Source organism: Molossus molossus, unplaced genomic scaffold (assembly GCF_014108415.1).
Source record: "Molossus molossus isolate mMolMol1 unplaced genomic scaffold, mMolMol1.p scaffold_m16_p_5, whole genome shotgun sequence".
Lineage (NCBI taxonomy): Eukaryota > Metazoa > Chordata > Mammalia > Chiroptera > Molossidae > Molossus > Molossus molossus.
In genome coordinates this window covers 85584499-85600924 of record NW_023425388.1, presented here as the reverse complement: position 1 = coordinate 85600924, position 16426 = coordinate 85584499, and the positions used below count along the sequence as shown (strand labels likewise).

Sequence of the window (16426 nt, the reverse complement as noted above, 5' to 3'; positions counted from 1 at the left end):
TAGCCTGGTGACCTGAGTAACAAAACTAGAGTATAGGGAGTATTAGAATGTAATTGTAGGAAATATTAACACAGAATTTGTAAGATTTTGACCAACTTTTAAGACATTTGCCAGTTTTCTGTGTTCAGAATATATAAAAAATGAAATGAGAAACTGTTCTTTAATTTACAGTAGCTTATATTTGTAAGACACCTTAAAGCTCATTTCCTATACATTCCTTTTTAGTTCAAAGAAATCCTTTTGGCAAGGGTCCCGATAGTAGTCATCTTAGAAGAATAATGAAATTGTGGTCACTACATTTTAAGAAGTAGGGAAGGATTTTTTTTTTTTTTTTAGATAGGAAGGGAAAGGGAGGGAGATAGAAACATGGATGAGAGAGGACACTGATTGGCCGCCTCCAGCCTGCCCTCCACTGGGGATTTGGCCCACTACTTGGGTATGTGTCCTGAAACTTGGGCATGTGCCCTGACCAGGAATCGAACCAGCGACCTCTTGGTGCCTGGGTCGACGCTCAACCACTGAGCCACACTGGCCGGGCAAAGGATGTTGCTGTTTTTTGTTTGTTTGTTTGTTTGTTTGTTTTTATCCTCACCCGAGGATATTTTTCCATTTTTTTGTACAGATAGAGTGGGAGGGAGAGAGAGGAAGGGAGAGAGAGAGAGAAACATCAACGTGAAGGGACACATCGAGTGGCTGCCACCCGCACGACCAACCAGGGCCGGGGACAAACTGCAACCGAAGTACGTGCCCTTAGCGGGAACCGAACCCGGGTCTCTCCGGACCGCAGGCCGACGCTCTAACCACTGAGCCAAACTGGCCAGGGCCAAAGGATGTTTTTTTAAAGTCCTTTTTTATGGAAGAATCTACCTTTAAATTTGCTGCTTTGATATTCCCACCTATTCCTTCTGGTCTGTTCTCACAGATAAAACAACACAACTTCTGGACGAGAGCCTTTCAGATATTTCTCTGCTTCCAGTCTTGCTCCCTTGCTGATCTTTACAAAGCACTGCTTAGGTCACACCTCTTCTTCCCTTGGCTTCTGTGTTCCTGAGTTGACTTATTTCCTATTTCTCTATCCTTTCTGTTAGTCACAAAATAACTGTTGAGTGCCATCAACATGCCACAGATATGAAGGTGAATTAGACTTTCCCTTGTCTTTTCACATATTTAAATGTCGAACCCTGGGCAGTAACCCTAGCTTTCTGCCACTGACTGCTGTTTCCTTTTTAAAAGCTCTCCAAGTCATGAAGACAGTCCTAGTCTGCATCAAAACTTCTGTTACCCTCCTGCCCTGCTTCATTCCTGACTAACTTGTTAAGGGGAAATAGACATTTGCTTAACTCGTGTATACTAAATGTGGCATGTTGTAGCATTTCATCCTCTTTTGGTGAATAATTTTCTATGTTCGTTTTTATTTTCAGTTCTGGATATTTAAAGGCCAAACAGTACATGGAAGAAGAAAACTATGATAAAATCATAAGTGAATGCTCAAAAGAAATAGATGCTCAAGGCAAATACATGGCAGAAGCATTATTACTACGAGCTACCTTCTACCTGCTTATTGGCAATGCCAATGCAGCTAAACCAGATTTAGACAAGGTCATCAGTTTGAAAGAAGCTAATGTGAAGGTATGTTTTAAAAATGTTTTTGTGCATGTGAAAAAATTAGTAAATAGAAATGAGGCTTTTAGATGTTTTGCTAAAATTTTGCATTTCAGTTGCTGTTCTCCAAAAGGCTACTTTTGTTTTGGAAGGAATTACACCAAATGATGATTGAGTTGGTGTAGTGAAACTGCAATATAAATATCAGTGATGTTTATTTTTGGTTAGGAAAGGAAAAACATTTTTTCTATATTATCCAGTAGCTTTAGTTTCACAGCAGTGCCTATAGTAGTGGGCTATATTTGGGTAGGAATAATGGTATAGGTAATGCTGTAAGTAACACACAGTATGTAGTACAAGGTTATAAAATGCATTTAATAAAAATAAGCACATTTAATCATCTGAAAGATTTTATGATGATGCCAGTAATATTTTATTTTTAACATGAAGAAAAATACAGGTTTCTAAAAATATGATATAGATACTGAAATACACCAAAAGTTTTCGCAGTTGTGCCATTGGACAGCTTTTTATTTTCCAAGTGTTCTTAAGTGTATGTAGTTATTTTCATAGTTAAGATTGGAGTGTCTGTTGAGTTCTCTACTCAGTGTAACATGACGGAATGTAGCCACCAGTTAACTATTTCTTGCCGGTTTCTTCACTGTGGCCTGCTTCCTCGTGGAATTAAGTAAACTCTGGCTTTCTCTACCTCCAAATGAGTCATTCATGTATAAAAGTTGTTGTCAAAGCCTAAGTATTTGTTAAAAGTTCCTTTTAAAAAGAGATTATAAAATTGAAAATACCCTAGTAATATTATCTTTAATTTTATGTCTTGCTGATTACAAATATGTTCTATTATATGTTTTTTGTTATAATTATGGGGCATTCTTGTTTGTTTCATTCAGGAAAACATTTATATGTAGTTTTGTCTTGAAAAGGGGTTTTGGAGAAGAAGTGTGTGTCTTGCTTTATGATCATGACTTTTGTTCTAAGGGCAAGTAGTAATGTCTATCAGACTGTGTACAGAAATGAACTCAGATGGATCAAAGACCTAAACATAAGAGCACTATAAAACTCTAAGAAAAAAAACCCAGGAAGAAATCTTCATTACTTTGGATTAGTAGTGTCCTTAGATATGATACTAAAAGCACATGCAACAACAAAGAAAAGACTTCATCAAAATTTAATACTTTTTTGATTGAAAGGATGCCATCGAGAAAGAGAAAACATATTGCACAGGATGGGAGAAAATACAAATCATAGATCTGATAAGGGGCTTATATCCAGAATATGTAAAGAACTCTTCTTACAAAACAACTCAGTTTAAAAACAGGTGAAGGATCTGAATAGACATTTTCTCAAGAATATATAAAAATGGCCAATAAGCACATGAAAAGATTCTCAACATCATTAACTCTATTAGGGAAATTCAAATCAAAATCACAATGAGAGTCCGACTGGTGTGGCTCAGTGGTTGAGCATCGACCCATGCACTAAGAGGTCACTGGTTCGATTGCCGGTCAGGACACATGCCTGGGTTGTGGGCCAGATCCCCAGTGCAGGTAACATGCAGGAGGCAGCCAGTCAGTGTTCTCTCTCATCGATGTTTCTCTCTCTCCTGCTCACTTCCTCTTTCTCTAAAAGCAATAAAGGGAAAACATTTTTTTAAATAACAATGAGATATCACTTTACACCCACTAGGATGGCTGTTGTCAGAAAGGTGGACAATTGAAAGCATTGGTGAGAGTGTAGAGAAATTGGAACTGTATGCATTGTTGGCAGGAATGTAAAATGGTAAAGATCCTTTTGGAAATTAGTTTGGTAGTTCATCGAAAAGTTGAATAGTTGCCATATGACCCAGCAGTTCCTTTCCTAGACATATACCCAAGAGAAATGAATATATAAGTGAACACAAAAACTTGTACACGAATGTTCATAGCAAAATTATTCATAATAACCAAAAAGTGGAAACAGCTCAAAGGTCCATCAGCTGATGAATGGATAAAGAAAAGTGGTATATAATAGAATAATATTCCACCATTACAAAATAATGAAGTACTGATACATGCTACAACACAGATGAACCTTAAAAACATACTAAATGAAAGAAGCCAGACATAAAAGACTATTCCATTTTTATAAAATGTCCAGAATATACAAATTCATAGAAGTAGAAAGTAGGTTGATGGATTAAAGGGGAAAATGAGTGACTACTAATATGTGCATGATTTCTTCTGAGGATGACAAAGAGGTTCTGGAGTTAGATAATGGTGATGGTTGCACAAAACTGAATATACTAAAACAACTGACTTTAAATGGGTGAGCTTTATGGTATGTGAATTAAATCTCAATATAGCTGTTATTTAAAAAAATAAACTAGCCCTGGCCGGTTTTCTCAGTGGTTAGAGCTTCGGCCTGCGGTCTGGAAAGACCCGGGTTCGGTTCCCGCTAAGGGCGCGTTCCTCGGTCATGGTTTGTCCCCGGCCCTGGTTGGGTCGTGTGGGTGGTGGCCACTCAATGTATCCCTTTAACGTTGATGTTTCTCTCTCTCTCTCCCCCTCCCTCCCACTCTATCTGAACAAAATATCGAAAAATGTCCTCGGGTGAGGATAAATAAAATAAAATAAATTGGAATTAAAAGTAGTAGTGATGAACCTTTTCTCATTTGGGGCATGTAGCTTCGAGCAAATGCACTCATCAAAAGGGGCAGCATGTACATGCAGCAGCAGCAGCCTTTGCTCTCTACTCAGGATTTCAACATGGCTGCTGACATCGATCCTCAGAATGCAGATGTTTATCATCACCGAGGACAGGTAAATCCATTTTCTTACCAAAAGTTCTGACCTTTGGGTTGAGGAATTTGACACCATATTTGAGAATGACAAAGTTTTCTTATATCACTTCTGATAGCTCTGAACAAGTATCACAATGGTTTGCAGTTTGTTTTGGCATTTATTTAGTCCCCTCTTGAACATTTGTCCTTATAGTTTCGGTATTTACTTAAAAAGGGGGAAAAGAAAAGCTACAAATGTTGGTTTGCCAGGTGAAGTTTGTTTTTTAGGTGTTTCTAGTTCATAGGTTTTCAGTGAGTAGAACATTTAAAAACATTTATTGAGCATTTTGAGTTAATGCTAGAATCAATATAGTGGTTTTTGTGGGCTTCTTGCCATAAAGTATTAAGCCTGGACTATCCAAACAGTGTATTTAATAATAATAATAAAAAAATCTTCTGAATGGATTTTTACAATCTGCATATTTGGTTTTTATTAAAAAAATATATAGTGAAGAAAACTGTTCCCAATTTTAGCCTCATCTGGGGAAAGCTGTTTTTATAATCTGTTTGTTTAACATGACTTGGTGAAATGCATTATGGTGGAAAGTCTGGGCTATCCATATAATAACCAAAAAGCTGAAGTTCTTTCCAATGGAGAATTTTACCTAATATTTCTGTCTGAAGAGTTTGAAGAAGTGTTGAAATTCTTAAAATGCTTGACATTTTGATCCTTACTCGTAGTATCTTAAGATTAATTTGAAAAGTAATTATCTGATGTCTGATTTTCTTTGAAATTTGAAAGTACAGAAATGTCTAATTTTCTAGAAGAAAGGGTTTCTTGCTTAAAAGTGGTCAAAATTACAATGCAAAAAGGGCAGGTTTATAGTGCTTTTTTAGAAAAAATGAACACTGGTTTTAAGTTTTAGGAACTTTTCTTTAAAATTCTAAGATTTTCCAGTTCACTGTTTCTAGAAAGTAATTCTATATTGAATAATTACTACATGCTTAGCATATGCTAAGCTGTGATAAGAGACAGTATGTACTTAATGGGTGGTGAAACTATTATTTTAGTTATTTTTTTTTTATGTTTTTTATTCTTAGCTGAAAATACTGCTTGATCAAGTTGAAGAAGCAGTGGCTGATTTTGATGAATGTATTAGATTAAGGCCTGAGTCTGCTCTGGCACAAGCTCAGAAATGTTTTGCATTGGTAGGTTCTACTTTCTTCTGTATATTCCTAAATATCACTTTTATTTCCCCATTGTTAACAAAAATGAGTGTCATTGTCTACAAAATTATCTTTTTCTTTTTCCCCAAGAGGGTGCCTATAGGGGGAAAACATGTTAGTTTAGAAAAATAGAAGTATATATATATGTTAATCAAGGTACTACTGCTACTGTATTTCTCTAGTTGTATTATTTGAGTTCATCTTGATAGATGTTTTTCCTGATTTTTTTGTTTTGTTTTGTTAATCCTCACCCAAGGATATTTTTTCCATTGCTTTTTTTTAGAGAGTGGAAGAGAGGGAGGGAGGGAGAAAGAAAGAGAAAGAGAAACATTGATGTATTGCCTCCCTTGCCCTGACCAGGGCTGGGGATCGAACTTGCAACCCAGGCACATGCCCTTGACCAGAAATCCAATCTACAACCCTTTGGTGCCTTGGCTGATGCTCCAACCACTGAACACACCGACTAGGGCTATCTTTGATTTTTATGCTCCTCTGAATAGCACTGTTCTTCCTGCTCCTCTACCATAAACTAGTACAGAGAACATAATCATCTTGAAGAAATAACTGCAATAATGATACCACATTAACTGCACTCTCATACCACCTTTGAAAAGCTATTAATATTCAGAAACACAGTGCTGAAAATCAAGTAAAATAAGTGCATTTATAGTGGAATGAGCTACTTTCAGTTACCTCCTGTACACATAAGAAACATCCAGCCCTGGCCGGTTTGGCTCAGCGGTTAGAGCGTCGGCCTGCGGTCCTGAGAGACCCAGGTTCGGTTCCCGCTAAGGGCACGTACCTCGGTTGCAGTTTGTCCCCGGCCCTGGTCAGTTGTGCGGGTGGCAGCCACTCAGTGTGTCCCTTTCACATCGATGTTTCTCTCTCTCTCTCTGTTCCTCTCTCTCCCTCCCACTCTACCTGAACAAAAAAAAAATGTCCTCCGGTGAGGATTAAAAAAAAAAAAAGAAAGATACATCCAAATCTTTTTTTTTTATTTTTTATTTTTATTTTTTTTATCCTCACCCGAGGGCATTTTTCCATTTTATGTACAGATAGAGTGGGAGGGAGAGAGAGAGAGAAACATCGACGTGAAAGGGACACATCGAGTGGCTGCCACCCGCACGACCAACCAGGGCCGGGGACAAACTGCAACCGAAGTACGTGCCCTTAGCGGGAACCGAACCCGGGTCTCTCCAGACCGCAGGCCGACGCTCTAACTGCTGAGCCAAACCGGCCAGGGCGGATACATCCAAATCTTTAAGAAGTTTTATGAGTTTATTTGAACCAAGCTGCTGACAGTTGCCAGGAAGCAAAATCTCAATGGATTAGGAAAATGTGGCAGTTTTGAATCTTATTTTATACATTACAGTAAAAAAAGGAGGCTTGCCCTGGTGAGTTTTGCTCAGTGGTTATAGTGTTGGCCTGTGGACCTAAGGGTCATGGGTTCAACTTCCAGTCAAAGGCACATACTGACCCTGGTTGGGGTTGTGTGGGAGGCAACCGATAGATGTGTCTCTCTCACATAGATGTTTCTCTTTCTCCCTCCCACCTCCCTTCCTCCCTTCCATTCTGTCTAAAAAAAAAGTCATAGATAAATATCCTCAGGTGAGGATTTAAAAAAAAAAAGAGGAGGCTAAGGTGGGTTACATGAAATCCATTGGTGATAGATTAAGGGGGGTGGGGGGACCTCTGGGATTGGATACAAAATAAAATGATAGACACTTTTCTTACATAGGTGGGTACAGGATAGTTAACAGTTAACAATTAACACTATAACAGTAACAGCAAGGAGTAAGGTGATTGTTTTGAGGGGTCTGGGAAAAAGGAAATTACCTTGTTATTGCAAAGGTATGTTTATTAGGTATGTTATCCTAGATGCAAAGAGAACAACAGATAGGTTCAGTTAAGGTGACGATTCACCTTAGGGAAAAATAGTGCCCTAGGACACAACTGCCTGCCACAGACTGCTTTTAGTGAAAATATTTTAATTTCAGACTATCACACATGGTTACGTTCGGTCTCGGAGTTTGTAAGGCCACCACGCAGGCCTACTCTGAGCCTGTCAGGTTTAGTATGTGGCCTCTTTTTGTCCACACTGTAGCTTGAGTCTTAAATTAATTTTTTTTTTTAAAGAAAGAAATTGGGCCCTGGCCGGTTTGGCTCAGCATAGAGCGTTGGCCCACAGACTCTGTTCCCGCTAAGGGCATGTACCGGGTTTGGTTTCCTCTAAGGGCATGTACCTCAGTTGCAGTTTGTCCCTGGCTCCAGTTGGGATCGTGTGGTGGCAGCCACTTGATGTGTCTCTCTCACATCAATGTTTCTCTCTCTCTCTCTCCCTCCCACTCTATCTGAAGATAAATGCAAAAATGTCCTTGGGTGAGGATAAAAAAAAAAAATTGGGTCACAAACACATTTACAGTTATGCCCAGCTTCACAATCAGATACATTCTGAGCAATGTGTCATTAAGTGATTTCATCATTGTGTGAACATCACAGAGTACACTTACACAAACCTAGGTGGCAGTAGCCTGATACACACCTAGGCTCTATGGTATAGCCCATTCTTCCTAGGCTACAAACCTCTACAGCAGGTTACTATACAAAACATGATATTGAATCAAACACAAGAAAATGATGCAGTTAAGAGACACAGTAAACATGAGGTTGTGACTCTGTTGCCTGCATAATACAGCATATGGTTTCACAGCAGACTTTATAAGTAGAAAGTATACACCTAAGATAACGATAAAGTGTTTAGTACGGAATAGTAAATAATAAATTGGTAACATCGTCGTTTATTACCAGTATCAAGTATGTACTGTACATAAGTATGTGCTATACTTTTATACGACTGGCAGCACAGGTTTTTTTACACCAGCATCACCACAAATACGTGTGTAACGCCTTGCGGCATGATGTTAGGATGGCTAAGTCACTAGGCAATAGGAATTGTTCAGCTCCATTGTAGTCTTACAGGAATACTGTTGTAAATGCGGTCCTGTGTATTATAGATGAACAGTGATATTAGACAAAGGGACGTTAGACACTTGTAGTAAAGTGATAATAAATTAGATTTAAAACTCCCCCATTTATATGCAAAGTTCTGACAAGTTAGGATGCCTCCTCTAGAGTATTGAGCATCTTGGAATGTGTAGAGTGGCAGCGAAGTCCTAGCCTTTGGATCCACTGCTGCTGAGCTATTTCCTTGGAATCCTTTTAATGCAGCAATTATGTTAGCAGATCACCTACCTTTCTGGAAATATTTATGTAATTTTGTGTGACTTTTGTAATGTGTTAACATTCCATGAGTTTTGAGTTCTTGGTTTGACAGGCCTGTTTTGATTTTTTAAACAGTATCGCCAGGCATATACAGGAAACAATTCTTCACAAATCCAAGCAGCTATGAAAGGTTTTGAAGAGGTCATAAAGAAATTTCCCAGGTGTGCTGAAGGCTATGCACTATATGCCCAGGTAATGTGATTTTTCACACTTTTGTAGTTGCCAGTCCTTTTTAAAGGACCTGTTACTTGTGTGCTGAATCCCAGCACAGAAATCAGTGGTGCCTCCCTAGTTGCAGCTTCTGTGGAAGCAGATGGCTTTGTTCCTTCTTTGATTCTCTGGGCCCCCATCACTGTAGGAGGGGCTCCTTTGTTATACAATTTGAAAATTGTGACCCTACACTTAAAACATGCGGGAGCTTAAGCAGAACATTTCCTTCATGTTTTCATTTGGATTGGATTCGAAAATTTATTATATTCAATTTGTGGGGAAAATGTCTATGGAAAGGGTTTTGTTTCTATTTTATCAACTGTCCTTTTAAATCATTCATTAGGCTATAATAGTTCATTTTAACTCCTCTTTGGTTTATCTAAAATTCTTAAATCAGCCATTTAAATGAAAATGATAGTGGCTGCTGCTTTTTCTCTTTTTTTAATATGTTATATTTTAGAGGAAAGAAAGGGAGAGAGAAAAACATCAATGAGAGAGATATATCAATCAGCTGCCTCCTACTGGGGATCGAGCTCGCAACCTGGGCATGTGCGCTGACCGGTTTCGGGATCTCAATCCATGGGACAGCGTTCAATCCACTGAACCACACTGGTCCAACGAAAATGATAGTTTCGTATAGCCAGTTAGACGTTTTCATCCAACTTAATGATTTCTGAGTAACTGTTTTCTCTTAGTCTTTAAGTTAAAAGTTGCTTTTGGTATCTGCATAAACTATCCATCTCAATACTCTATATGATTCTTTTCTATCTTTTTTTGTTATCATTCCAAAGAAATGTCACACACACCTGCACATCTCATAAATAGGAAACATTAAAAAATAACCATCTCGCCCTGGCCAGTTTGACTCAGCAATTAAGAGTGTCGGTCTGCGGTCCAGAGAGACCCAGGTTCAGTTCCTGTCAAGGGCACATCAAGGGCACGTACCTCAGTTGCAGTTTATCCCCAGCCCTGGTTGGGTCGTGTGGGTGGCAACCACTCGATGTGTCCATTTCACGTCAATGTTTCTCTCTCCTTCCCACTCTATCTGAACAAAATATGGAAAAATGTCCTCGGGTGATAATTAAAAAATAATAAAAATAAAAATAACCATCTCTGTGCCCAGCTGTTATGGCACAGTGGATTGAGTATAGTCCCATGGACTGAGAGGTCCTGGTTTGATTCCCGGTCAGGGCACATGCCCAGGTTGCAGGCTCGATCCCCAGTAGGGGGTGTGCAGGAGGCAGCCAATCGATGTTTCTCTCTCACATCCACATTTCTGTCTCCCTTCCTCTCTAAAAAAATCAATAAAAACATATTAAAAAAGAAAGAAAGAAAAATGACCATCTGTGGTAGATTTCTACCTCCAAACCATTCTTAAGGTTGTTTTCCTTTTTAAGTTCATTCATGCTATCTTAAGTTAAAGAAAAAAGTTCCACAGAGTGAAACTCTGAGGTTTATAGTTGTACATATCACTGTATTCTCAGAGATTGAAATTCTCCAATAATCCTCTAGGGTATGAAGTAAACACAGAAGTTCTTTAACCTCAATTAGAAGCAATCTTATCTATTTAGTCTTTGTTTTACAATTCCTACTCAGGGTTGTTGATAGTAAAAAAATAAGAAACATTGGTTGCTGACTACCTGCTTTACTTAATTAATTGTGAAAGTATGTACTTTTTTAAAGAAACCAGTCTTGGGAATAGCTCTCCTAGAGCTTTCTTAATTGCTCATTTCCCTGTCACTGTGCTACCTTCAAAATAGGTTTTGGCTTTCTTGAGCTATGTTGTCAGCACTAGCACCATTACAGTCTGTTTGTACTCAAATGTCTATCCTTTGGTTTCTCTTATTTTTGCTTCACTATATATAGTTATATGTAATTTGTATGTACATACATAACACATATAGTTATATATCGTTACATAATACAACTTTTTAAAAAAACTCGAAAAGTTTGGGCTTAGATGCTGGGCAGCTCTCAAAGTTACAGTTTGAGCATGATCTGGTATCTGCATAACCAGCCCTTTGATATCTGCCATGGGATTTGCCTAAATAGTTAATTGTAGCTGCTTTTCCTCTTTCATCAGTTTTTAAGGAATGACTGATGACACTTAACACACATACCTGAACTTATCCTTCCAAATAAATATTGTCTTTAAATTCCGTTAAGGGTATATTTTGATAAGTTATGAATAAGTGACATGAATGTACCTATGAAAATCTGATACTAGAACTGGCACCAAGAGTGGGGTTTTATGTATTCTACAGTTTGCCATGTTGTTTGCTATTGCATGTAACCCGTTGTCAAAAACAGGGCAGTTAAGATATCATATTTATAACAGTGCCATGTAAAATCCCCAATAATTAAGTTATAACATTTAAAATAAATTTATATCCCCCAAACATCATAATTTGGTAAGAAACAGAAAAATGAAGTAAATTTTCATAATTAATAAGAAATATACTTTTAACTGTTTAGGTTGACAGTTACGTTAATATAACTGAAGTATCTCCTCACATAGGCATTAACAGATCAACAACAGTTTGGTAAAGCTGATGAAATGTATGATAAATGTATTGATTTGGAACCAGATAATGCCACAACATATGTTCATAAAGGGTATGTATTTTTGTGGTTCTGTTTGTTCCAGTAAGAAACTACATTTCTTGCATAGTAATAAGATAAGATTTCTTTTGGTCATTGAGGAAGGAGTATCAGTGAGTTTATCGACATTTATTAATGTGTGGATGCTTCACTGTTAATTTTTTTTAATTTACTTATGTTTCATTCTTGTATAGCAATTAATAAATGTACTATTTCTCTTTAGCTTAAGGATTTCAGTTCTGAACATCCTGTCAAATGTTACCAGTGTCAAAATAAGAAACATTTAAAATAAGTTTTTCTGTGTTTGTACACTGGAAAGAAATTTCACTTAAGTTTATACAAAGTAAAAAATTAGGTTCATAAGTTAGTAATAGAGCCCAAACTGTTAGATATTTTCTTCTTTCTTTTTTATTGAGGTATAATTGACATGGTATTATATTAGTTTTAGGTGTGCAACGTAATGACTCGGTATTCATATTTATTGTGAAATGATCACAATAAGTCCAACGTCATTATACAGAGAATTTTTTTTCTTGTAATGAGAACTTTTAAGATCTACCACTGTTTTAGCATCTTTCAAATATACAGTACAGTATTAACTATAGTCACCATGTTGTACATTACATTGCCTTGATTTACTTATTTTATAACTGAAGTTTGTACCTTTTGACTCCTTTCAACTGTTTTACCCACCCCTCATGTCATCCCCTGCCTCTGGCAACTATCAATCTATTCTCTATATCTGTGAGTAGGTTGGTTGGTTTTTTGGATTCTACACATAAATGAGATCATATACAGTATTCGACTTTCTGTGTCTGATTTATTTCATTTAGCATAATGCCTTCAAGTTTCATCCATGTTGTTGCAAATAGCAGGATTCCTTTTTTATGGCTTAGTAATATTCCTCTGTCTGTGTATGATGCCATGTTTTGTTTATTCAAGCATACATCAATGGACACTTAGGTTGTTTCCATTGACACTTTTTTCATAATAAGGAATTTAGACTATAAAATGAATATAAATTGAGAAAAAACAATTTGCTGATTATATACTGTTTTAGATTTGGTTTTTTTCTTACAAATTAAATTATAAATTCATTGAGGGAGAAATCGAGTCATACATTATATTCCTGTTGCTCCTGGTCCATGGTCACATCTGACTGACTGCCTTTTTGCATTTGCAGTTTACTTCAACTTCAGTGGAAGCAAGATCTGGATAGAGGTTTGGAGCTTATCAGCAAAGCTATTGAAATTGATAGTAAATGTGATTTTGCCTATGAAACCATGGGAACTATTGAAGTGCAAAGGTAACTTCCAAAGTCTGTTCTTAGGAAATTTAGGGCAGCTCCTTAGATATTTTATCTTTTAATTCTTCTCATTATAGATTTTAAGTATCTATTAAATTTTTGTCTGAATATGTTATGCCTTTTGAGGCAAGCTTCCCTCAAAACTATAGCTTTTATTTGCCTTCTTTTATTATTTTTTCAATTTCAAGATCACACTTATAAAAGTTATTTAAGCCAAGCAAATATATTACAAAGGGGACATTGCTCCTTTTCTAATCTCTGTTGTGAGTTCTGTCCTCTTTTCACCTGTATTATTCAGTGTCGTGTACGGATTGGTATCTAGGTTGCCAAGAGATCTAGATCTCGCTGCAGAGAAGCAACCAGCCAAGTGACTGGGCAAGTTGCAACATCATCTCTGAGCCCCTGAGTTTTCTTTAAAATTGGGGAGTTGGATAAGGTTTTTTGCAGCTCTGACTTCCCATAACTTTGTTTTGTGTAAATGTTTATCCAGAGTTGCACTTGAGGTCCACCATTAACAGGTGACAATTGATTATGTCATAGAAGTCAGTGTAGTAAATACTATCTTATTACTGGAATTGTCATCCACTCGAGTACCTACTCTGTGGCCAAGTACTGAACTTCAGGTGTTTTCCAAATATTTCAATTGATCTTTACACCAGTCTATATAATTGGAAGGTGGAGGTTATATGATCCTTGGTGTAAATGAAGAGTACAGAAACTGATGCCCATATTGGTGAAGTTGACAAGGTTACACAGTGAGCCAGGTAGACAGGAGGTGAGCCCATGCTTCACTGATACCAAAGTAACTGATCTTGTCAGGAACCAGTAGGAGTTGTCTTGATTCCTGTCATTCAGCCCCTCCTGGGGTCCTCTTTCTGCTCCAGAGTAGGCAGAATATTTCTAGACTGATGAAAAATTTTGTGGTTCTTTTGAACCATTCTGTACTGATGATTGCATGTAAATATTAAATTGTTTCTTAATTGCCAGCTTGTTAATGTGAATGAAATATTCTTGTTAGAATAGGATGGGGTAGCTGTTTTTAATCTTCCTGAGCAAACCTGTGGATTTTTCTTAGAATGATACACATATAAAAACACTTTGCATTTAAGTTGTTCAAAGAGCCTCGTCAGGGAACTCGGGTGGAACTGGGCGACTGCAGCAGAGGTGCAAAGGACAGGACATGGTGGTGAGAGATGAGGTGACAGGAAGGTGGGCTCACAGATCTGCGAAGATAAGGCCCCCAAGAGCCATTGCTATTCTGTGAGGCCGTCTTTCCAGAGGAGCTTCATGGTACAGGAGAAGCACATAGAATGTAGGAACCAGACAGGAAGATTGTAAACAAGTCATTTAATTCCTCTACTCTCACTGTTCTTGTCTGTGAAACAAGACTACAAGAGTTATAATAATAAACACTTGGTGTTTGTAATTGTTGCTAGCATTCATTGAGCACTTTCTATGTGCATTGTTTTGTTATTAAAAAGCATTTTATTAGAATTACAGTTGAAACTTACTGGTCAGACTCCATTAACATTACTAACTTCACTGCATGCATTCTGTGAGGTGCTTGTTGAATGAAACATTTAAAAATTTTGTCCTTTTAGAGGAAACATGGAGAAAGCCATTGACATGTTCAACAAAGCTATTAACCTGGCCAAATCGGAAATGGAGATGGCTCATCTGTACTCACTCTGCGATGCTGCCCATGCACAGACAGAAGTTGCAAAGAAATACGGATTAAAACCACCAACATTATAAAATAGGGGGAGGGAACATGATCCTCTTCAACTGAACCCTAAAGACATTGTCATGAACTATGTTGAATGGTGGAACTTAGTATTTCCTGTTTGTGCTGCTGTCATTCGTTACATCTGTTCCATGTTTAGGTGTGGGAGTGGCTGCTGAAGGAAGTGTGCAGTGTTGCAGCTTTATTCCCTGTGCAAAAGCTTACGACCTGTTAAAGGGTTACTAAAGTTGCAAAGAGTACAAATGATGATTGGCCATGCAAATAAAAACTTTGATTTGTTGATTTGGCTTTTTTTTTTTTGAGGAGGGTTGGGGGATGATTACGTTCTGGGTGATTTTTGTCTGCGTGTGTGTGTAATACAAGAACTTTATAGCATGTTGGTTTTAAAATTAGAGTAAATGTTGTAAAATAGGTTTCTTTTAGATTCAATTAATCCCTTTTAGTAATTTTTTTAAAAAAGGAAACAAAGCCTAAATGTGGATTTTGTTTTTAAGGCAGCAAATTTGAGACCCTTTAAACAACTGTCAGCATGTATAATGCCTCTAATTCTGCACAATGTTAGACAAGGTGGCAACTATTTAGCCTTTTGACCCCCTTCAACTCTAAAGGATAATGTACATCATTCTTAAAGTCTACAACAGCTGGTTTTCATAGTAAATTATGCAGAAGCAAATATTCTGATTGATATATGTGCTGGAAGACTGAGTTAATGGGAGAGTGGACCAGGTAAGAAGGTGAAATGGAAATGTGTTTTAACTGCCCATGGCTATTTTCTGTAATAAGTGCTGTTAAATTGTGTCCCTTGCCAAGAAAATGCAGGTTGTTTGTATGTATAAAGATGCAGTACGATACATGGGAGTATTTAATTAGCTTAAAACTATAATGAAGAAAATGTGGCTAAAGTTTCAAAAAGGATGTAATTCTTAGAGCCAGAAGCATAGTATTTTCTGACGTTTCGTGCTTCGGCTATGGCTGAATGTGCTTGAGGAATTCTGAGCCAGTTTTTTAAAGATGCTGAGGACCTGTGGAATGCTTTTTGGTTTTGAGTTAACCTTGTTCTGTATGGCTCGCTGACTGCCTACATCAAGGTCTTCACTAGGGATACCGACAGCAGATTTTTGTTGTTCATTTTATCTCATCTTACCTTCTTTCTTAGAAATCACTTCATGTTTTTATTTTTTCTAGTTGTCACTTTTATGGATAATTGTTTTGCATATATGCTGCATTTCTCTGGTGGTTGTGTTCTTAAGGGGTCTCTTGTTTTGAGATATTCCAGGCTGGGGAGAGGTTTATTTAAGCCTGAGAATAATAAAACATCAAGCCTTGAGTTACCTTTTTCTGGAAATGAAATCAAATTAGTTTACATTGTTGAGAGTAAAGGAGCATTTTACCCCCCTTTTAAAGGGTACTTTATCCTATTGAAACCAAAAAGATTGTCTATAAATGCCATGTTTTTAGAAACTATTAGAATGACTCCCAAAATCAGAGTCTGGAAAATACTGAGGGGCCTCTAAATATTGAGTAGGGGTAGTTACTATAATTTAAAATGATTTGGATAATGGACAGTATGAGAGCTCTGCATTTTAGTTCTTAGACGGTGCTCCTACAATAATCCCTGAATACAGAAATGTTCATCTCTGAGTAACTTGTGACTTAAAGAAAAAAGTTTTTATTTGCATGG

At 37.3% G+C, this 16426-nt stretch overlaps 1 protein-coding gene across 1 annotated transcript in view; it reads left to right on the top strand.

The window, feature by feature from the left end:
• Nucleotides 1-14992, top strand: part of TOMM70 (translocase of outer mitochondrial membrane 70) — a 36478-nt gene extending 21486 nt beyond the window's left edge. Inside the window, exons 6-12 of the mRNA XM_036243354.1 lie at nt 1422-1629; nt 4281-4415; nt 5477-5584; nt 8960-9076; nt 11613-11710; nt 12879-13001; nt 14603-14992. Of these exons, the coding sequence (XP_036099247.1) occupies nt 1422-1629; nt 4281-4415; nt 5477-5584; nt 8960-9076; nt 11613-11710; nt 12879-13001; nt 14603-14756 (943 nt within the window). The 3' untranslated portion in view covers nt 14757-14992. The remainder of the gene's footprint in view (nt 1-1421; nt 1630-4280; nt 4416-5476; nt 5585-8959; nt 9077-11612; nt 11711-12878; nt 13002-14602) is intronic.
• Nucleotides 14993-16426: the final 1434 nt, after the last annotated feature.